Here is a 23,980-nt window from a genome sequence, read left to right as displayed (position 1 = left end):
TTACATATCTAACTGTTAAGTAAATTCCCAAGTATTTTACTTTCTTGACTACCTGAAGGTATGTTTTAAACATAAGGGATACAGAAGACAGAATATTTTTTAACATGGGACTTGTTTTACCAATGGTTAGATAATAAAAGTAGAAATTAGAAGTGGGGAAAATATTATATACAAGTAAAGAATATTGTATGTATGTATGTTTGTTTGTTTGTTTGTTTGTTTGTATGTATGTATGTATGTATGTATGTATGTAAAATGACCCAGACAATACACTATTCATTGAATACTTATGTATGTTAAATAAAAATGTATTTTTTTTTAAAGTATGTTGTAGTCCAAAAAGTTTTCAAGATTTCACTCTGTGTGTGTGTATGTGGGTGGGTATAGCTGTAGCTGTAGAGGGGGGTTGTATATAAGAAAAAGTCACAGTTCTGGATTATAGGCATAACTGTATGAAGGCCAGATTGCCAGACTGATCACATGACCTTGTATAAATGATGATAATCATTTGTTTTTCACAGTGACCTTTAGCCCAGTTTATGCTAATCAGTTAGGAACAGGCATTATCATAGGCTAATGATTGAAGCATCTTTTATATGCCAATAAATATTTAAAACAATGTCCTACCTGTTTCCTGGCAGCTGATTCCATTGCCCAGACAAGTACAAAGCATATGCTGGCTTCCCTGTGCTTTAAGCCACTGCATTCCCAAAATATACATCATACCACTGTCAGTTACACAATGACCATAAGGAGCAGGTTGGGGCTGTGGTTGGTAGAGTGCAGTTCGTACATCTGTGATGGTTGCAGATGCACTGCCTGCATATAAAAAAACAATGTTTTGCAACTGTCAGTAAGAAATTATATACATATATATATTTGTTTTTGTAGATTTTCACAGGTACAGGCGTGTAGGTCTAGGTTATATATATATAAAACCTTGGGTACTTACATGTATGGCATTCAGCTTTGTTCGGGTATTTTCCCACGTCATTGTAGTTGTGCTTTTAAAGTTGTAGCAACGTTTCAGCAGAATCTCATCTGCCATCATCAGGCTGTAAAAGTCTGACTCACAGATGAACACAATACAGAAGCCTGATGATGGCAGATGAGATTCTGCCGAAACGTTGCTACAACTTTAAAAGCACAACTACAATGATGTGGGAAAATACCCGAACGAAGCTGAATAACACACACACACACACACACACACACACATATATATATTAAGATTGGTTACAATTACTTTTACTCTGGTTTTAATCACAGCAGCCACCCTGTCAGGAATTTGAAATGGGCAGCTATGGAACTTTGGAACTTTGAAATTTCCAACATTAATACATTTTTTTACCATTTTGACTGGAACCAAAATTATCAACCAAACTGTCCTCTCAACATCCTAACAAAACTGAATTTCTACTGGGAATGCAACAATACTTTTGATCAGTTTGCTGTAAGATTATCAGAAGGTAAGCACCAGTTAGCGTATCTTCCAACGCACTGCCCAGTGAAAGAGTCCAATTTTACATATCTCCTGGAAGATCCAGTCTCTGCTTATACACAGGTAGCAAAGGAAGGAAGGTATTCCGGGTCTCTATCAGTAACTGGTTCCACTGCCAAATTACTTTTATAGTTAGGATATTTTTCAGAACATTCCACTGGAATCTGCTTTCTTATAACCTAAATTTATATTAAGAAAAAGCCTTTTTCTCTGTAGCTGATTTCTGGGAAGGGAATTTTTTTAAAAATCAGAAGGAAACCTTTGGATTTTAAATACATTTAGATTTATGAACATTCTTTTTCACTGAAAAGCCCATTAAACTGTTCTACTGGATTATATTTATCACTTATCTATTTTGCAGTTCATTAAAACTGATTCCACATTGTTGCCAAAATGCCTCCCCTGTTACTGATACTTTAACTAGCACATTCCATTCTGTGGATAACTGAATCTGTACTTTCAGTCTTTGGTTATGCTCTCATCATTCCAAAGGACTAAATCAAGTCAACCCTGCCAAAGAGGAAGAGGCCCTGTGATGCTAGCAACTTTAGATGCAGGGATTTTTTGCCAGAGTTCATTAGTTGGCAAGAATGTTTTTTAATTATATTGGCTTTGTAGTTAGTTTTATTATCTTCAGATTCTAACACAGTTTGAATACTTTGAATTTTAATGTATGATATCCCAGGGTAATTTTTATAAAGAGGAATAAAGAAAGAATAAACATCCAACTTGATCCAGATATATTGCTTACCTACGCCTGTGGCTTGCAAAGAGGAATGCCTTTCACATTTCCATTCTCCTCTGCCATTCCCTGTGCAGATGCATTGAAGCAGATTTCCTCTGTTATCCTTCTTGCTCCAGGTTTCTCCAATTCGATAAGATTTCTTGGTATCTTGATCGTTGCATCTATCTATAGAAAAGAAGAGTCCACACATCTGTGCTATTTCAACCCTAACCCTAACCCTAACCCTAATCTGCACCCATTCATGAAGGTTGATACTCTTGGACTGATACTAAATATTTGAATATAGTCAATATTTCCATCTAATCTCATTCAAAACTACCATTGGGATATTTTAACTGCTTCAATTAAAAATGGATTTTTTTTCAGTACATTTGTGTGAGAAACAGTCCTTTTCTAATCTGGTATCTAAGGAAAGACAGGTCAAAATTTTTATTGAAACTCTTAAAACTCTCAAACAACTCCCCAATACTAAAATGTCTGCAAATTTTGATTCCAGTCATTCCAGAGGAACTCTGAGGCCACAAAAAGGATGCTGGGGCTGCATGTACAAATAACATGACACAATAATTGAGTTTAGGCAGCATGCTAAGCCAAATCAAACAAATCACATGATGTTTTTGTGCAGTGTTTCATACCAGATATTACTGTTTGGTGCCTTCCCCTAAAACTCATATTCTTTGGGTCAATTTTAGGTCCTTCTGGACCCGCTCAAAGGGAAAGTGGCAGTTATGCCTAGGAAGGGCTCTGCACAAGTTTGCTTTGTGCATCAGGTGCACCTGCTTCAGGATCAGGTGGTCATATTCATTGTCATTCACACCCTAGGCTGCATGCGGGTCTTTGGGCCCTCTCCTGTGGCTCCCTGTTGATGATCCCACCACTGGCTGGCTCCACCCGTCACTTTCCCCTCCCATTCACTCCTCGCCTGCCCTGAGAAGGGCGACAGTGGTAGATGGAGACTCACTCCATATTCCAGACCGGGAATGAAGCACCCCTCTACTTGCCTCTTTTTCTGGCCTTTGTTGCTGCTATGCCCACCTCGGCCGCTGGGGGAGATGCGTGACATTTCTCCACCCCGAGACACTGGCTGGGCCAGCTGCAACCAATACTCCATATCGTAATGGGCTCCAGTAGGAGGAGGAGCGGACTCATCACCCCCATTGTGAAGTGCACTAAGTTTAAGTGTGCTGTGCAAGGCACTGCAAGAGCAGCAAGCGGCCATGGAGGCAGCGAGAGTGGCATCAGCCACAGCCGGCACTGCCAGTATCTCGGGGTGGAGAAAAAGTCACACATCTCACCATATTCCTCTTGCTGCCTCCATAGCTGCTTGCTGCTCTTGCAGCGTCTTGCGTAGCACGCTTAAATTTAGTGTGCTTCACAATGGAGAAGACGGTGTCCCCTCCTCCCCCTCTTGGAACCCATTATGACATGGAGCATCGGCTGCAGCCAGCCCAGCCAGTGTCTCGGGGCAGTGAGAAAGTCACAGAACCAAGAAGGACTGGAAGTAGAAGGAAGTAGAGGGGCACTTTGCTTTCTCTCTGGAATATGGAGTGAGTCTCTGTTGCCCTTCCCTTCTCAGAGCAAGTGAGGAGCGAGTGGGAGGGGAGGGTGAGGTATGGGGCCAACCAGTGGTGGGATCGTCAGACAGGGAGCCACAGAAGGGAGACAAAAGAACTTCATTTATCTGGGAACCTGAAATGACTCTTGATCTAAATCATATGGTAAAAATCACCCAAAGAAGAAGAAAGAACATCATCAGCAAAAATAAAACCAAGAGGGAACACACCCACACATTTGTTATTACACAATTCTGGAAAGAAAATTGCTATGTCATTACAATCATTCAGCTGCCAAGTTTCAAAAAATGAACATGAGGAAAATGTTTAAGACACGAAGTCAGATTGCTGGGAATATGTGAGTTTGCCAAGAAATTGGTCTGTGGCTTCAGCTATATGAATGGACATATTTTTTAAAATATTCAAAGCTGGGAACCAGCTGGATGGTTAAGAGTTGACAATACTTACAAGGGGATATCCACCATTTCAGTAATTATATACTTCAATAAAACGAAATGCAAAATGCAAATAATGTTGTGGTAAACTTTCTAATGCAAACTTAAACACATTTACTCTGAACAGCATTAAGCTCAAAGTTCTTAATCTCAACTAGATATATTTAGAAACTGAGTGTTAATCTGGGAGTACAAAGAACTATTACAAACTTCGGGAAAATGGAAACGAAACAAATAGAAGATACCTGAGAGGTATGATAAAACAATCCAAAACATTGAAGAAAGTTTCAGAGTCTGTTTCAAATTTACATGATCCTACACATTTCACACTATGTTAAGAAATTATGGTACTGATCAACACTATTACAAAATTCAAGAGAAAGTGCTGCACACAGACATGCAATCTGTCCAAATTCACATCATTAATAAATGATGGCTTACTCTATTCAATGATTTTCCGGTTACAGGTAATGAATCATTCAATGTGTGTGCTGGGATAATGCTATAAAATGTTTGTATTTTGAATAAATAGTAATGTTGTACAAAGCCAAGTATTTTAGTTTCAAACAGTACAAATGATTAATATTAAGAAAATAAGAATTCCTATTGAATCCAGCAAAGGATTTATGGGACATATACTGTATTATAACATACTGTTAATGTGATTCATTTGATCATGCTTTTCCTGGCAATTGAAAACATTCCATCCTTGTATCTTTCCCATTTTGACACTAAGACACACATTTTCCTCCACAAGTTACCAGTCCAGACTAAATAAAAGTGTTGCTTTAACAGTTTTAAATTTTATTTTCAAACTGAGGATTTACTTTATATAATTGACTTTATGCTAAGCAAAGTTGTTATCCTCAATTAAAAGCTAAATATCATCTCAAAAGCCAACACAAAAAAGTTCTAAAAGACCATGTGTGTCCCAAAACAGCTTTAGTATGGCTTATACTTAACCAATGACTCTTCTTTTAAATATTTGCTATGCATGTCAGTGATTATCTTGCATACAACTGGATCCAAGTTGTAGTAATTTTTCATCACAAGCTAACATCATCATAGAAGAAAGAACATTTCAAAGATTCATTTTAGGTTCTTTCATGTTTAATATGTCAATCTTATTTATAATGGATTAGAATTTAAGAAAATTCACCAAAGGAAAAATTTCTAATTTTTCCATTGCCATGCAGTCATTTGCCACTCAAAAAAGCTGGGAGACTCATCTGAATAATGTAGAAAGGGCTCCTGAGAAAGAGTAACTAAATAAGTGTATTTGTTAATTAATGATAACTTAACTATGGAATTAAAGTTTCATACTCTTTATTCCTAAGTACTTCCACATTGTTTAGTGGAACTTTCTCAATGTCTTCAAAGATAGTCTGAAGAAATAATGAAAACTTTCATAAATTTATCTTGGAATCTAAGCTAGCTCTTCAGGATAACACCAAGACGTACTGTACTTTCTACCAATATCCAGTAGGTACAATAAATGTTAGCCTGGAATTGAAGAGGATTGATTGACCTCTCTAAAATTCAAAGACATATCTCTATATTCTCCAAAATAAAAATCTTTAGCTTTTTAAATAATTGTCATATTTTCATGACTGCTAGACAATCTAAGGTACTATTCCTAGCACAAAGTTCAGGATAGAGAAAACAAGATATTCTATAATTTTATGGACATACATAAGAGAAAAAAATATCAACAAGAAACAGCAAGGTTAAGACAGATCAAAGACTGAAATAAAATTTATCTTCTTGAAGGTATATAAATATCACTTATGCAGAATCTGTGGGTACTTATTTATTTAGGGATGAGATCCACTGGAAATAAAAGTACAGTACTTTCTTTTAACATAAACTTGAGTCAATTGATATAACTCAATCATATATATATATATGTGTGTGTGTGTGTGTGTGTGTGTGTGTGTGTGTGTGTGTATAGGTATAGGTATATATGTATGTATGTATTTATATATATATAACTTATTTTTATAAATATATATATATATATATATTACTTATTCTGAATTTAGCAGTTGTGTTCATACAAAACATTAATCAGGTGCAGCAATATTTTATTTGCTTTTTGGAGGGTAGCATCTACATCTTGTAATGGAAAGGGAAATGATACGATTATATATCACATATAGTTTGGAAGATTATTAGGAGACTGTTGATCTCTCAGATTACTGTAAATTGTTAAGATGCAATTATTATTTCCAGGTAATTCAAAGCAGAATTTCTTTAAAACTTAACTTTTTCATTAGTATGTCCCCCAAACATTACATTAAATGCTTAGCTTCTTTTTGCAACCTAATCGCACCCCCATTGTTTTGTCACAATTCGACCTCCTCCCTGGTGATGTCTTTGCGCAGTTGTCATGTCCCTTGTGGCTTTACCATACTGAAGAAATGAGAAAGGCCAGTACCCTTGATTTAAGGAAAATACTGACAAGTAATATTTTAGCCATAATACTTGAATAGAGGAGGTAGCAGCAATCAAATTGCTAATTTACTATGTTAATAATTTACTGTAGCTTCATGGATAGCGTGAATACAATCAGCGAAACAGTTTGTGCAGAACATTCCAGACTTTGGGCCCACCCTCAAAATAATGGGGGAAATGAAAAAAACCACGAGCGTCACTAATACTCTGCATGAGCTGCTCTGCCACAAACCCATACTTACTTCTGGAAGTGCAAGTAATCCTCCCACTGCCTTCTCCAAGGCAAGTGCAATCCACCATCATCCAGCCCTGATATGGCTTTTCCCAAACTTCTCCAACAACGTATGATGTCCCAGCTGTGTTATCATAGCACCGCTCAGCTAAGGGAAATTAATTCCCAAAGGTAAAAAAGAAAAAATAAACTCACTGCATTGTTTTCTTTACAATTTCATCAAGGAAAGAATTAAATTTCTTAATTAGGAAGGAAAGAAAATGCTTCCATAATTTTTGCATTTGAATAAAAAAAACAGCATGCAGAAAGCTGGCAATTCAAAGAAATAGAGGTTTCTAAGTGTTTGCAACACTGGTGTTGCTGATAGCTTTGTTTTATTTTATGCTCCTTTTGAAGGTATAGCTATATTTGGGTATATAACTATATATAGGATTATATTTTGAAATGATATGGATAATTTTCTGTTATGTCAATAAAACACATCAAACTTTGGAGCATGACTCTCTTAACCAAGTATGCCCTTCCTTATCAAAAATTCTAGAGACTGGACAGCAGGGAATATATTAACCGAGGCATCTTCTCTATGGCATACTTATATTCTAGGTGAATTTGTTTATTGTCTATAGAGGGATATTCAGAAGCACTACCTGCAGATCAAAAGTCTAGGTAAAACTTGCTCATGTATGCATGTTGAGTATTTATATATATCAACTGAGACAAAAATTTTAAAAATGTTATCACAAAGAATCAAAAGTTTGCTTATAATAATTATTGCAAACAGCTCTATTCGCAACTGAAATACTTTTGATCTCTGAAATGCATAAAAGAAAACAAAATCATACCAACTGGTTTGCAAGTCCATTCACCCTTTCCGTTGCCAAGACACACACATTCTAACATGTAGCCTCCTGTCTCATGAGGCCTGCGCCAGGTATCACCAATCTTGTAGGACTCGCCACCTTCATGACATCTATCTGAAAAACAAAGCATAGGAAGCTGTTTTTCCAAGTTATATCATTAATGTATCTACTTCAATGTTGTCTATTCGTTCAGCAACTCTAAGATTGTCCCAGTTTTTTTTTATAATAAAGCCTTAGATCCCTTCATCCATTTCAGTGCTGGACAATCCTTCATAATGTGCTCAGCTTTGAAAAGCAGCTAGTTTCTTTTCCAATATGAAAGTCCCTACAGTCTAATAACTATAACATTAGAATTAGAATTCTTCATTGGCCAAGTGTGATTGGACACACAAGGAATTTGTCTTGGTGCAAATGCTCTCAGTATACATTAAAGAAGAGTCAAGAATCGTAAGGTACAAGTCATAGGGTACAATAAGTAATCAAATCATACTAGGAAACAGTCAATATAAATCGTAAGGATACAAGCGACAAAGTTACAGTCACACAGTCACAAGTTGGAGGGGATGGGTGATAAGGAATGATGAGAAAATAGTAATAGTAGTGCAGACTTTGTAAATAGTTGGACAGTGTTGAGGGAATTATTTGTTTAGCAGAGTGATGGCCTTCAGGGAAAAACTGCCCTTGTGTCTAGTTGTTCTGGTGTGCAGTGCTCTATAGAGTCGTTCTGAGGGAAGGAGTTGAAACAGTTCATGTCCAGGAAGTGAGGGGGTCATGCCACTTTCCTGTCTTATCATAAGACTCCATAATTAATAAGGGATGTAAGGGATGTAATAAGGAACCATTACACCCCACCCACCCCCAGCATTTTCAGGGCTGCCACAGCGAAGTGAGTCAAGCCGGTGGGAACAGGAGCGGGGAGGAAGAGATTGCTAGAGGATTGTAGCCATAATAAAATTATTTCTTTTGAGAACCAAGAACTTTCCCACCAGGTACAAGGAAACGGGATCTGCGACCAGGCGACCCTTGGACTGTGGCCTGATTGTATCATGTGATGAACTCCATGGGTAGGGGAAATAAATTCTACTTTTAACTAGGGAGAAAACCTGAGGGGGGCTTAGAGTCGGCTTTCCCCAGATGTGCCAATATGACATGCCTAATAAATCTATAATTTGAGGAGTGTTGATTGCACTGGGTGTGTTACTTGGAACCCTGACAGGATGTTAAAAACATCTGGATTATAAAACTGTAAGAAGAGAAGTTAAATGTTGAACTGCACTTCTCTTCATGTCTCATACTTACTATACTAATTAGGACTGCTAGAAATTGCATTTAGATATTTGGAGTCATCTGCAGAACACTTTCATCCTTGCTTTACAATGAAGTCAAAGTTCTGACATATAGTAAGGAAAAATAATCTTTCAAGATAAAACATTCATGGAGCAGCTCCACAAAGGCTCTGGTAGCTACATAGATACAGGCTCCAGTTTATGTACAATATATCAGAGTTGAGAACTGAAGTCCAGCTTCAAGTCATGAGATGTGGAGTGGGAAATCAAGCACTTCCTTGAATCCTGTTTATTTCAGTCTTCTTCCATTCTCCTTTTCTTCATGCAGGAGAAAATCTCAGGTATAACCTACACACTTATTCACAATGTCAACATACAGCAAATATCAGTGGTCTCATTTTACAGTTCTCCCTCTCCCTCCCTCCCTCCCTCCAACTTTGTCACAAATTCCTTACAATTATGCAACATTACATGTAGTACCTACTTCTTCCTACTGTGAAAACCACTAGATTTTGTGACATTCCAGCAATGTCAGTCTATGGATTAACACATAATCTTGGCAGACTTCATCTAAACATCTCACTGAAATATTTAATACATACTTGCGATAGTGCAACTGATTCTTCCACGCCCAGCCCCAATACAAGTACAGTCCCAGATCATGGAATCCTTTGGGCGTTCATAGGTTTCCCCTACTCGATAAGTAGTCCCAGTGTATTTATCAAAACAGGTTTCTTCCGCTGTATAGGAAGAAGAAGAAGAAAAAAGAATCAATACAGATAAACCTACACGTGCAGCTTCTGATCTCCTTTCCCTACCTCATTCATAGAGGTATACACACAAAAAATAATTGTGGCATTGACTGCTATTGTTTTGCTAGTGACAAGCAGAAGGCTTTTTGGATGGTAGTGATGTAGCTAAAGACAAAGAATAGGAGAGGTGCTTGGACCAATAAAAGAAGAAAGAAAGCTAAAAAAAATCCACATTAACAGTAGAAGGGAGTTTCCAGGCAATTTGTATGAAAGTACTTTTTTTAAAAAAAAATGGAGAAAACAATAAAGAAAAATGCATTTGACCAAGAGATATAGAACAGACATTTGGAAAACCAAAGTTCAAATATTTGGTCAAATATTTAATCCCTTACTAGATTAGATTATAGAAACCAAGTAAATGCCTTGTTATCCAAAGGACTGTCACACAAGTCTTGTTAAGCTTCAAGTCTGTCAAGATGAACTGAAACTGGAGGCAGTTGTCATTATCCTACTGTCATGGTTAGACAATTTCTCAATGAAGTTTCCTTATTTGCCTACATATAAGGAAAGCGAGACTAGTAACAGCACATTTTGACAGAGCACATTATCAAGAAGACAAGATAAGTAAACTATGTAGCAGTAAAGGAATAAAAACTATTTTCTGCTGCTGCCACTGCAATCTCAGGCAGCCATCAGGAAAAATATTTTTGTCAGGGGGAAAAATGCTTTTATAAGACTGTACTGGAACCTACAGAGACACTGTGTGATATATTTGCAAAGTAGGTTAATAGATAAGACATTACTTATTGCTATGCAAGTCTGTTATCTGATGTCTGATTAATCTGGTTCTATGGGATTAGTTTCAATTTAATGGGGAAGCAATAAACACCAGCTATGTTAAAAGACGTGATAGTACAGTTTCAAGAAACCCAAATGAGATGTTGAGTTCTTAAAAGCAACTAATCTGTTGCTAATATCCCCTTAGGAACTATTTGGGCAGACATTTCTGGAAGAAATAGACTCTCTGGACCTATTCTAGTCTGGGCAAAAGCCCAGATATATGGTCCAAACAAACTTGGTCTCCTTAATGAGTCAGCCATGAAGATTGGGAATTCCAGGCAGAATGCTACAGTGACTCAGTTCCTGATGACAAGACTGGCACTTCTAAGGAAGGGGTTCAAAGCAGACAAGGTGACAATTGCAATTTCATTATCCAAGATCTACCCTTTATTCATATGAACAATATGTACACATGAATACATACAAAAGGTAAATCTTGGGATTTCACTTCTAAATTACCATCCTTCATGTTTTGACACCGATAACCTCAGATATTTAGATGATATTATACATCTCTTGCAGGACAATTAAGTACTGTACTGAAGTGCAATTCTGCTAAATACAATGTTACAGAAAGAATGTGAGAGATGATGCCCATGGAGGGGGAGATGGTATGAAGGACTAACTATAGGCAGCAGTTCAAAGGGTGCAGACTCCAGAAAGGGGGGAAAGATAAGAGTAGCACACAGCCTGCCTCTAAGCACAAGGGAGCACGAATATATTACATTTATTTGGACAGCTTCCTATTATCACAATGTTTTGGTGGTGACATGCAAAATGTTTGTAATCTGTTGTAATTTCCAATCATTATCTCACTCTATAATTATATATAGTTTTATTATTCTATCGTATCTCCGAGATGGCATTACTTTTTTAACACGGGGACATGAGAATTTATAAATAATTAATAAATTTAATCTGTTTAATAGCTTCTTTCGGTAGCATGAGTAAAAAAATTTCTTGGTCTTGACAATTTTTGGAAGGATACTTTTTCCTTTGCTTCAAAAAGTTCTCCATACCAAATCCGATCTGTCAGCTTTTTGTTTTTCTCCTCTAGTTTTATTGCAGCATTTTCTGTAACATCCTATCTTCCGTAATGGCGAACCTATGGCACGCAAGCCAGAGGTGGCACGCAGAGCCCTCTCATTGGGCATGCGCACCGTTGCCAGCTGCTCTTCTGGTTTCTGGCATGCACATGTGCACTGCCCAGCTGGTCTTCGCGGGAGCCAGAGTGCCAGAAAACAACATAAAAATGGCCCCCAAATGGCCAAAAAAACAGGCAATTTTTCAGGCCATTTGCAGGCCAAAAACAGCCCGGAAAATGGCCCTCAAAATGTCCAAAAAACAGGCATGCATGCACTGGCCAGCTGGTCTTTGGGTTTCCAGCACTTTGGCATGAGCGCATGCACACACCTGCATGCATGTTCCAGTTTGGCCACTTGGTGCAGAAAGGTTCACCATCACTGTCCTATCTTATGTGGGGGTGGGATCCTTCCATACATTGTTATCTGCAGAGCATTAGCACTGTGACTTCTTTCTGACAAGGCCAAATCAAACCTTTTCAAAAAGCCAAACGGAAGAGCTTAGGGGGCCAATGAATCCTCTTCAGAGTAGATAGCCTCTGAAGGTTCCTTTTAAAGTTATATAAAGGAAGGAGTCCAGGGACAAAACTTTCTTAAGAGACAACTTACCTATTGCTACTTAGCTGTAGTGGGTAGAAAGACCTTAAAGAACAGGAGGAAGAGCAGCTACTAACAGTCAGCTAAAAGGACCCTGAGTCCAGATTGGAAGGCGAGAAAACACCTCTGACAAGACTCTCACTAGTTCTCATGAAGGGCGGGGGGGAGGTACATTTAGACTTGTAAGATTCTGTTTTTATAATCCTATCATAAGATTAGCCTTAATATAAGACTTTGGTTTCCTAATCTGCTCTACCTCTACATTGTCGATATCTGCCTGTCCAATGATAAGGATGCACCAAGCAATTCAACCCCGTCTGAATTTACCTGATTAAAAACAAGGGCACTAGAGAAGCTTGATATAAATTATCAGGGGTCACATAATTTTTTCTACAATATTTGGGAGCACCCAGTTGCAACCACAAAGACTTTCTGACAGATTAATCCATACTAGCAATTCTTGAATCTAATTAGTGTGAAAACTACAGTAGGAATAATCTGTTGCATAAAATAATGCAAGGTTTGTTCAGAACATTCCCAATCTGCAGTAGATAGGAACAGCCAGAAATTGACAGGCTTGGGGACTGAACTGTAAAAAGTACATATCTACAGATAATCAGAGTTGGAAGGGACCTTGTAGGTCATCTAATCCAACCCGCCCCCCCACCTAAGCAGGAGACCCTACACCATTTCTGACAAATGGCAGTCCAATCTCTTCTTGAAAGTCTCAAGTGATGAAGCTCCCACAACTTCCAAAGGCAAGCTGTTCCATTGGTTGATTGCTCTCACTGTCAGAAAATGTCTCCTTATTTCCAGGTTGAACCTCTCCTTGTTCAGTTTCCATCCATTATTCCGTGTCTGGCCTATAAGCTCTTTAGAAAATAGCTTGACCCCTTCCTCTCTGTGGCAGCCCCTCAACTATTGGAAGACTGCTATCATGTCTCCCCGGTCCTTCTCTTCACTAGACTAGCCAAGCCCAGTTCCTGTAACCGTTCTTCATGTTTTAGTCTCCAGTAACAATAATTGTCTCAGAAGAAGAGGAGATGTTAAATGTGGATGCTGCCTTTTCCAAGATCTAAAAAAACCAGGATATTTCTATACATGTAAATATCTACTTTTTTATTTTAGAAAAAAAAAAAGATGTTCTTGGCCAGAAGTTTGTCAAAAGATGCATTCCACTTACGCTCAGGTTTGCTCTCACAGTTGAATCCTCGACTGCCTCCATAGCAAGTACAGACTAGAGTGTTCCCCAAGTAAATGCGCTCCCACTGCTGGTTTATCTGATAATGTTGTCCATTGTCATAGCATCCCTCTGAGAAAGAAACAGCACTGTTTAATTACATCCTATCACCCAGACCAAGTGTGATTCTCCTGGTAAGGAGAAAGAATGTGGAGAAGAGAGCAGTGTCAGCCCCTAACATGCATGGAATAGACATTAACTCCTGGCCAGACATTCCTTGTACATCTTGAAACCACTGTGTAATTTGATATTAGATGCAGGCAACTCAAGACTGGAGTTAAACTCAAAACAGTTCCATCCGTCTCTTGTTTAACCATGTTTTAAATGTACAGGATAAAACCACTAGAGAGTTCACATTCTGGAGCAGCATGTTAACAGCTGGAAAAGATTGCTCAACTGGGAGGCTTAATCCAATGTTTCATGAAAGCCTATGGAAAGACCCCAAAAGATTTGAAACTTTGGCTCTCTTCCCTAAGCAGGTTTATTCTTGCCAAGTAGAACTAGTCTCCTTTTTTTTAAAATTTCCAAATATTTTTTCCAACTTACATTTAGTCTTATCATTTCCTGAGATGACTGCTTTAAGGAAAAATCATACTTTCTAAACAATTTAAAAGTGTTATCTCAGCATCTTTTTTCTTAATTTTAAAATGAAAAAGAATGTTCTATTCTTTTCTAAATTAATTCAAACACCTTAACTTTAAAGTCCGTTTTTACAGCATGAAAAGATGGCCTTCCACTTTTTTACTTTCAAGTCAATATAATTAATAAATTTTTGCTTCCAGTCCTCCTGTAAGAAAAGAGAACAAATAGAAATCTATCCTTTCTAGATTTTCTCATTTGTCTCTTTAGCTGGTATAACTGCAGTGAAAAAATGCAATGCTAACTACACCCTTTTTGAGAAATGTCTGGATTTCAGGAAAATTAATTTACCCTCAACGAGCAGATGTGTGTGAAAGAGAAATAGTCCCAGACAAGAATCCCTTTTCTCAGCAATGAAGAATATAAAAGACCAGGAAACTTATAAAAAATCAATATATATATACAAATAAGGTTTCCACCAGCAGGCCCTAAAATATGGAATTTAACCACTAAGAGTCCATCTCCAATTGGATTAAAAAACAAAAACAAAAAAAGTTGTTCTCGCAACATCTTCACAAATTTGCCAAATCTGATGAGATAGTTTTGCTTCTCACTGGTGTCAATGAGAAAAATAAAAATTAAGAATTTCCACCCTGCCAGAGCAAATTGGCAAAGCTTGGGAAGCGGCAAACCTTTTTTTTAACCAGATGTCCCCAAGAGTAGGGTGCCCAATCTAATCAGGAGGCCTTCAGTATTCAGACATAATTATCTTTGGCCTCAATGCAATATATAAATCTTAATTAGGCTTGAGTCTCAAGGGAAACCCAAGCTTGAATTCCTTGGCAGAAAAATTGGATATAATAACCAAGAGGATTCCCCCTCTCAACAACAGGGTTCAGTTTAACTAATCTGCAAAATTCCTGGACAAAGCTGTTTCATGATTTAACCATCTTGTGCACCAGAAATGTTCTAGCTGTCCAGTGTGTCTTCACATCCAAAAGTCCATTATGGATTATCAAACTGCAATCGTGGATAGGTTGCAAAGCTAACTGGAGACATAAGACCACAAGGGAAGTAACTCTGGCACCATTAAAAGGTTGTCCTAAATTGCTGTACCGCTCTGTAAGACACTTGGACAGGCATTGCTAAATCCCTACGTAAAGTTAAGTTCAAAAATACTACTCCCCATCATCGGTTTTGTTTTCTGAAAAATTTTCCTCATCTCAATCTGAGGACCTGAGTAGACTCAAGAAAGAGCTATTAACACATTCATACTGTAAATTTTACTCCCCTTTCATAACCATCCAAAGTTTCAATTTTCGGTATGCTCCTTAAGCTTGATTTCGGTTTTATCAAAGCGTCCAGGATCCGACCGTTTCCACTCCCTTGAAAAAGCCGCTACTGCTCATCCCAGAATTACTCACGTCTGTTCTGGCCGACCGGCAGAGAGGGCTGAACGATATGCTGCTGCGTTTCCCTTTTGCCTTTTCCCCCGCGGGGTTGAGAACCCCAGACCCCTGCCCCTGAACAAAGGGTCAATACCAAAAGAATCGCTCGCTTTGATCGGCTGTCCGGCATCTTGGAAAGCTGTCGGGAAAATAAACGGATCGTGTTTGAAACTGGAGGCAAAAACCAATTTGATCGGGTTGATAAAGTGGGATGGGGGGGAAACTTGCAAATTCTCTTACCTCCTTTCAGTCCTCGCTTCTCTCGTCTGGCGCAACCCTTACAGGCTGCGAGAAGGGCAGATCCCTGGGTCACATTGGATTTATATAGAGTTCCTAGCCACAGGGACCCCCACGAGGCATTACAGGGGAGAACAGGAGAAGGAGGAGGGCCTCGCCGGAGACACGCCTTTCGGACGGCAATGCCTTTCCAAGTGGCCCAAGCGGAGTGGTAGCGTCACGGCCCGGGAGTTGCGTTACAGAGCAAACAAAGGTCTCTCTTCCAAAAGCTTTGAACGGGGCTAAATTTTAGAGGGTCTCTGGGGAGTGAGAGCGGGGGCTGCTGCAGTTCTTGCTGCAGCTCAGCGAATCCCGCCAGCCGGTCATATTTGGTCCCTACGGGATCAGCCAGTCACGGGAACTTTCCAGTGTCCGAAGAGGTTCGAGTTTTAGGAGAACTGACGACTTTAGCTTCTCTTGCGGTGTCGAAACATAATTGGGACCCGTGAGGAAGGGGCCACAGGAACAATAACTTCTCCCTTAAATCTCAGTTAAATCCTATACACGTGCACTAAGGTGTAATGATTCATCACGGGTAGGAACATAACTAATAGCTTTAATAGACTTAGTTTAAACTGGGATAATATTCCCACTACCACTGCCTCCATTATGGCAATTTATTCACTCAAGTCTCAGTTCATGGCCTTCAAGGCCTATTTGTATAAGTTCCCAGTTCTATTTCTCTTTCTCCCCCCTTTTCCATTCCTCTCTCCATGGGATTCCTTTTCCTTTGGGGAAGGTTTTTATCTGTCAATTTTTATTAGTTTGGTGCTGAGAAAGTGGAAGCATGAGTGGATGTATAAAAGAAATAAAAGATAAAAGGAATAAATAATAATACCCTACACCATTAAACTCCAATGCTGAGGAAAAGATGGGGTATTCAAAACACACTAACTTACACTTGCTTCTAAAGCCTGGTTTATCCCCAACATCATTTCAATGGCCTTCATTTATTCTTAAGTCAGCTGAAAACAATCCGCTTGTCTCCATTACTGAGGTTCCAATCACTAACAAGCTCAATTCCTCTGATTGAAAACAGGACATGTATGTTTTTGTATCTTATGATTTATTTGCTTTTATTTATCCTATGATTATCACTGAGTATTGTCACTTATGATTTATGATTGTATTTTATGATTATGATTTATCACTTGTTGCTTATATGTAGACTGAGAGCTTATGCATTGGAGACAATTTCCTTTTGTGTCCAATCACACTTGTCCAATAAAGAATTCTATGTATAGGAAATGGGAGGTAGGAAACATAATTGAAGAAGAATTATGGAACGGTCTAACTCAGAGTGAGTTAAGGCTTATATTGAAAACAATAAAAAAGGACTAAGACCTCTAAAGTACCTTCCAACTTTATAAATCTGCTCATCTATTATGTTATTAGATTTGTATACCAAAGCTAAAAATCATTAGGCTATAAATTGGCTGGGCAAACAAAGAGATGGTGGGACAAAGAACAGTTGCCAAATTAGAGGTACTCTACTGAGGAAGACAGCATTGGAAAGAAAGAAAAAAGATTCCCAATGTTTTCTTTGCCAACCCTGTTGCACTTTACTATTAGACACTGTAATATTAGCTACAGACATGTTTTACACACAGGTCCCATTGATTTTAGAAAAGTATGTTTAGGACTGCATTCTTGATATATTTAGATTTCAGGTCAATGTCAAATTTAGATATTCACACCCATCTTACATCAACACAACTTTCCCAGAGATAATCTATGATGTTAACTATTACTTTGTATCAAAAGCAATAATTAGAAGAAGAATGCTGTGGGTTGGCATTAGTTTTTCCTTTTTCCTATTTCAGGAGGTTTTTGGTGTCTGCTTTGGGGTTCTTCCCAGCATAAACTATGATTAATTACCCTTTTGTACCAGTGAGGCTACAGAGTAGCCATGACCTGCATTTTGGTGGTATGTTTAGGTTGATGAATAATCTAAATATTTGACTGTTTTTTAGTGGTTATCTCCTAACCATTCATGGAAATCATTCCTTTTTGTTTAGTTAAGAATTCTTAGGCTTGAGGTAGACAACCAGATTCATCTTTAAAAAATGTTCTCTTCGTCCTTTAGAACCCTTGTTTGTTCTAGAAACCACCCCGGGCATATTTAAGATGTTCTCCTGATGTTGCCTTGCCCAATATGATCAGCTGCCAGCAAAACTCTCACACAGTAGAATACATTCTCCACTCTTGCTCACAGTGGGCAGTCTTATTTGCTCATGTGGGTGACTGGGAGAACAATTTGTTCCATTGATTAAACTAGGTCTGCATTGATGCCAGTCAATATTCTGGACTAATATAAGTGACCTACTATTTACATAGTTTTCTTTAGTAATAATCTCACTCTTTCCTCAGGGAAATTATTTAATTTTGTTTCATCCGCTGTTCTCTTTCATGCTTGTCATTGGAAAACATTTCCTCTTTCCTTTGCTTCTCAATAAAAAGAGAGTATAAATAAATACAGTAATAAGAACAGGGGTGAGAGATTTATCGAAGTAATTTAGAAAGATTCTCTAGAACAGGGGGCGTCAAACTCAATGCCCTTGGGCCAGATCTGGCCTACAACGTGGTTGGATCCGACCCCTGTGGCCATACTAGAAATTGTAATGGGATGGCCCGCATCGCCTCAACCAGGCCCACACTATCCTGGCATGTGCATGTGCATGTGCGTGCAGGAGGAGACAGGCGCATGCACACCCATGCCCAGCCTACCTTATCCCAGCGTGTGCGTGTGTGCAGAGGAGGCAGTGGGCCAGTGTTGCCTCATCTATCACTTATCCCTCGGATGCCACCGCCATTGCCTCCTCCTCGCAGATGGGGAACGCAGCCACAGTCTCTGCCACTGCCATTAGCCACCCACTCTCCCCAGGAGGCAGCAGCCCCATGGCCACCCCCACCATGCCAGGCCTCCACTTGGGTGGCTGGCCTGCCTCTCCTGCCACTGCCCCACAATTCTCATGCTCCCCTATCTGCTCTGTGCCCAGCAGCCCCCTGCTTGGGGAGAGGGAGAGGTGGGACACTGTGGCCACTGAGGAGTCTCGAGGCTGTGGCTGGACTGGGTGAGAAACAGGCCTGGAGTGGGTGAGGAGCAGTCCGGGGAGCACGAAAATCTTGGGGCAGAGGCCAGAGAGGTGAGCCAGCCAGGTGGAGGCCTGGCACAATGGGGGTGAGGGGAGTCCAGAGGCTGTGGTTGGAGTGGGCATGGACCAGGCGGGGGGCACAAGAATTGTTGGGCAGTGGCCAGAGAAGCAGGCTGGCCAGGTAGAAGGCTGGCATGATTGGGACAGCCACCAGGGAGCCCCAAGGCTGTGGCTGGAGTGAGCGCAGAGTAGGCCGGGGAGCGCAAGAATCATGGGGAAGCAGCTGGAGAGGCAAGCCGGCCACCCAGGTGGAGGGCTGGTATGGTGGGCATGGTTAGGGGGCAGCCACCAGGGAGCCCTGAGGCTGTGGCTGGAGCGGCCGCACTCGGCCTGGCTGGAGAACAAGGGGCAGATGAGCTTCAGGAGGGCTGTGCAGTCTCCCCCTGCTCTGCTCTCCCTTTCCTGTCAGCTTGCCCACAACAGTAGTGTCTGCCTGGCTCCCACCTGCCACCTGCCACCTTGTCAATCACAGGGCTGCGCAGAGGCAACACTTGGAGGACTCAAAGCCCCACTTCCCACAGTAAGTCCTTCTTCCTCCAGGCTTGGGATGGGTGCCACTTTCTACCCCGCCACCCACTGCATTTCGGGGAAGCCCAGCCAGGTGCCACGTGTTGGGTCTGGTAGTGGGCAGGGAAGGGCTGCACCTTCCCCCTCGTCCTGCTGGGCCTGCTGTTGCGAAGCTCTGCTGTTGTGCACCTGATGCACCTTGGCACTGCCGCTTTTCTAGCTGGCCATCTGAGGGGCAGTCAGGCTAAGGCTACTGCCAGAAACCATTTACCACCACCCACATTCAAAGGGCAGCAAGCAGGCAGTGGCCTATCCAGTGATTTCTGGCTGTATCTGCCCTGCCTCCCTTTCATACCTCACCTCATACTGTGGGACATTCCCTCCCTAACCCAACCCAACCCCATAGGCACCACCCATGTGAGCAACGTCAAGCTGGCCATGCCCCGGCTACCCCCAGTCAGCTGCGACCACCCCGGCCATGTCCCTCCACCCCTCCCGCCCCAGGAGGACAGCCACAATGCTGATCTGGCCCTCAATGAAATCAAGTTTGACACCCCTGCTCTAGAAGATCCAGTGAAGATTTCTGCATAGTTTGCTAAAAAATCTAGTTTCAGAAGGTAACAGGAATGAAAAGGAGTAGAATTTAAACTTGATTATTGGATTCTTCATATTAGACAGGATTCTTCCAAACCAAACCAGTTGAATATGCAATTGGCAGACCAATCACACCCAGTGTGTAGTTCTTAAGGGAACTACATCTCCATGGAGGAAAGCATGCAGTGCTCTGTCTTAAGCCTAGTGTTCTTCAATATCTTCATAAATGAGTTAAATGAGAAGGGGAGCTCATTAAATTTGCAGATGACACCAAGCTGGGGGAAATTGTTAAAACTTTGGAGATAGATTAAAAATTCAGAAGGATCTTGAAAGACTTGAGCATTAGGATTTATCCAAAACATGCAGTTCAATAATGAGAAAAGTAAGATCCTGGATTTAGGCAGGAAAAACCAAATGCATAAGTATAAAATAACTGGTACCGGGCTGAACAGTAATAACTGAGAAAGGGTTATAGTGGACCACTACTTAATATGAACCAGCAGTGTACTGCTCCTGGGCTGCATCAAGAACATGAGAAGTGACAATACCACTTTATAGTGCATTAGTCAAGCTGTACTTGGAATACTGTGTACAGTTCTGGTCAGTGTGATACAAAAAAGATGTTGAGACCTGGAAAGTATACAGAGAAGAGCAAGAAAGATGATAAAGTTTTCAACAATTGAAGGAGCTTGGTATGCTCTAGCCCAGGGGTGTCAAATATGTGGCCTTCAGGCCAAATTTGGTCCACAATGGACCCAGAGTTGACCCAAGGGGCCATCTTGGAGACAGCGAGGGCCTGGCCCATGCTGCTCTGGCCCTGGCCCACCCTGGCTCCACTCACCTAGTTGGCTGTGACAACCAGGCCTCACCCACCCCAGCCCCCCAAAGGCAAACAAAATCCTGATTACAGCCCGTGATGGGATCAAGTTTGACACCCCTGCTCTAGCCTATCAAAAGAGAAGGATTGGGGGAACATGACAACTGTCTTCTAGTACTCAAGGGGCTGTCATAGAGAAGAGGGGGTTGGTTATTCTCCAAAGCACCAAAGGCAAAAAGTAATGGTTGGAAGCTTGTGAAAAAGAAATACAACCTAGAAATCAGGGGTAAGAAATTTTCTGACAGAACAATTAGTCAACTGAATAACTTGTCTCAGGGAGTTATGGGTGCTCCATCATTGCAGGTTTTCAAAAAACAAAACAAAACTGGACAACCATTTGGCCGTGATATTAAAAAGTCTCCTGCCTTGAGCAGGAGGTTGGAGTAGAAAATCTCCAAGTACCCTTCCATCCCTACGGTTCTATGTTCAATTACATGATTTCAATTTCATTAAAAGTTGCTGAGAAGCAAGTCTGCTTTAAAAGGAAAAATTCATTGGTAACATACTAAAATAAATAAAAACAAAGATTCATTGGTAACATAACATACATTTTGAAACTGCATTATCTTTGCCTTCTGTTTATTTAACTCATTACAATATTTTGTTACCATAGAGAAATTTTAATTGAGAATCGGAAACTTTATGCCTCAGGAAAACCACAGGAAATATTGTAAAAGAGGCAATGTTTGTGTAATCACTATTTTATCTGACATCTCTGTCTTCTCCACCACATGATAATCCCATTAAAGAGTTTTTTCTTCTTAATAGCATGGTATGACATCTAGAAATTATGCAGAGTTCTGAGATGTTGTGCAAGAGGCACTGTTGAGAGCTGGAAGCGAAACTCTGCATGACATTTGTTGTAGTTGATATTTCATCATTGTTGGACCCTGAAAAAGTTGAATTGGAGCTGATTCTCCAAGCCTAGACTATTGATCCATCTAGCCCTCTCCTGTATGCTCTGCCTGGCAACATTGCTTCTATGATCTCCATCAGAAGACTTAGAATCATAGGCCTGGAAGGGAACTTGGAGGTTTTGTAGTCCAACACCTACCCAAGGCATTGCCTTTATATCATTCCAGACAAATGGCTGTCCAATCTCTTCTTGAAAACCTCCCACAACTTCTGCATGGAAGCTGTTCCATTGGCAAGACATTTCTCCTTAATATTAGGTTGGCTCTCTCTTTGATGATCTTCTAGCCATTATTTCTTCTCCCGCCCTCACATGCCTTGGAGAACAGGTCAACCCTTTATTTTCTGTGACAGTATCTCAAGTACAGTAGAACCTCTGGTCACAACCATAATTTGTTCCATAACTTTGGTCGCAACCCGAATTGGTCATGACCTAAACCTAATTTTGAAAATTAGGCACCTACCCCCCAAAAAATGGTGCAGAAGGGAAAATTGGCCACTGGAAAAACAATTGTGAATTTTTTGGTCGTGGTCAGAGCATTCATGACCAGAGGTTGTACTGTATTGGGAGACTGCTATCATGTCAACCCTAGTCCTACTCTTCATTAGAATAGACATACCTAGTTCCCTTAACCATTGATTGTGCGATTTAGCCTCCAGACCCCGTTATTGTCTTTGTTGCTCTTTCCTACATCTTTCAAGGGAGCTTTTCAGCTCCTTCCTGAGAACCCATCCAGTGGAGATCTTGGAAAAGAACTGAGGGACATTGCTTCCAAGCACTTATGTTTCCATTGAGCTATGATTGATTACTTTCTCATTTTGTTTTGTTGAATTTAAATGTTGTTCCTCAACTAATATCAGCAGATTATATGTTTTTCTGGAACTAGCATATAAATATAATGTGAGAATCCTCAAAAGAAATTTATTGTTTCTGCAACTAAATATTGCAAAGAACATTGGGAAAAGTATCAGCCTTCTGAAAAATTCTCTGTCTGCCTTGGAAAATGTACTTTGTTCTTAATCTTGTTCTTTGCCACCCAGAGTCACTTGATTGTGAGATAGCAGCTATATAAATATGATTTATAAATAATAAATAAAATACAGCATCTAATAAAACCTACTCCACAATTATGATTATAATGTATCCAGTTTAGATAAAGAATCAGTTGTGGCAGCATTTACAGTAGAATGCAATATAATATGGTCATTTCAGGGAGAGATTTTGTATGGGGATTGAATGTTTTGCCCCATTTCATTAGTGATAAAAGAGAAGTAACAGTAACATTTTCTGTAACATTTTCACATGTTCAACTCACTTCACATGAATTTTACTGTCATAACATTTATAACAATAGGGTTATACACATATTTAAGTTGAGGACCTGAACCAAATATCACGTCTAAGATAACCTATTATGTCCATAGGAAAAAATAGATTTGAAGCAGTTCATAGCTCAGTCTTTGATCCACTGTATTATATCGGCTTTCTGGAGATTGCCTTTAATGGTCAGACTTGATATCCAGGATACCTCTAAATTGGGAAGAATCAACATCTTCAGCCAGGCATTAGAGTGGTATAAGGAACTGGCTAAAGCTCTATGTCTTAACTTTTGCCCTCCAAATACAAGCAAAAACTTTGGTTGCATCCCATCCAATGGCATTTGGAACAATCCTTCTGATTGCTGGAGAACAGAGAAACTGCTCCACCCCCGCATTAAGCCATGGGTTTCGTTGACTTTTGGCTTAGCATTGTATGAACTCAGCACACATTTGTGTTTGGGATATTCTGGTTTATTATGCCTTGCACTCTTTTTATTAGTCTACAGCACTTTTGTACTGCTTATTCAGAAGATATTGGGTGGTGAACTGTACAATAAAAAGTTATAAAAAAACTGCCCTCAAAGCCATTTTAATAAGTTTATGTTATTAAAGCATACTTTTAGGACAAAATTTTAATTACATTTTGAAAACCAGATGCTTTTATTATCTGATGTTTTTTATTATATAATAAAAGAATATTTCTTTTGATATTTAA

The 23,980-nt window shown here is 39.8% G+C and overlaps 1 protein-coding gene across 3 annotated transcripts in view; it reads right to left on the bottom strand.

Annotated features, from left to right (window-relative positions):
* FN1 (fibronectin 1) overlaps positions 1-15,922 on the bottom strand; it is a 90,865-nt gene extending 74,943 nt beyond the window's left edge. For all 3 annotated transcript variants that reach the window (XM_026707702.2, XM_026707703.2, XM_087919612.1), the window contains exons 1-8: positions 15,865-15,922; positions 15,601-15,763; positions 13,541-13,669; positions 9,689-9,826; positions 7,783-7,914; positions 6,951-7,088; positions 2,253-2,411; positions 628-819 (exon numbers count right to left, since the gene is read on the bottom strand). In XM_026707702.2, the coding sequence (XP_026563487.2) occupies positions 628-819; positions 2,253-2,411; positions 6,951-7,088; positions 7,783-7,914; positions 9,689-9,826; positions 13,541-13,669; positions 15,601-15,754 (1,042 nt within the window). In that variant the 5' untranslated portion in view covers positions 15,755-15,763; positions 15,865-15,922. The remainder of the gene's footprint in view (positions 1-627; positions 820-2,252; positions 2,412-6,950; positions 7,089-7,782; positions 7,915-9,688; positions 9,827-13,540; positions 13,670-15,600; positions 15,764-15,864) is intronic.
* Between the last annotated feature and the right edge of the window lie 8,058 nt (positions 15,923-23,980).

The sequence above is a fragment of the Pseudonaja textilis genome, chromosome 1 (genome assembly GCF_049901715.1).
Source record: "Pseudonaja textilis isolate UNSWEBS1 chromosome 1, rPseTex1.2, whole genome shotgun sequence".
NCBI classification, from domain to species: domain Eukaryota; kingdom Metazoa; phylum Chordata; class Lepidosauria; order Squamata; family Elapidae; genus Pseudonaja; species Pseudonaja textilis.
Note: the sequence above shows the minus strand (reverse complement) of the source record. Positions and strands in the feature narration are given on the sequence as shown.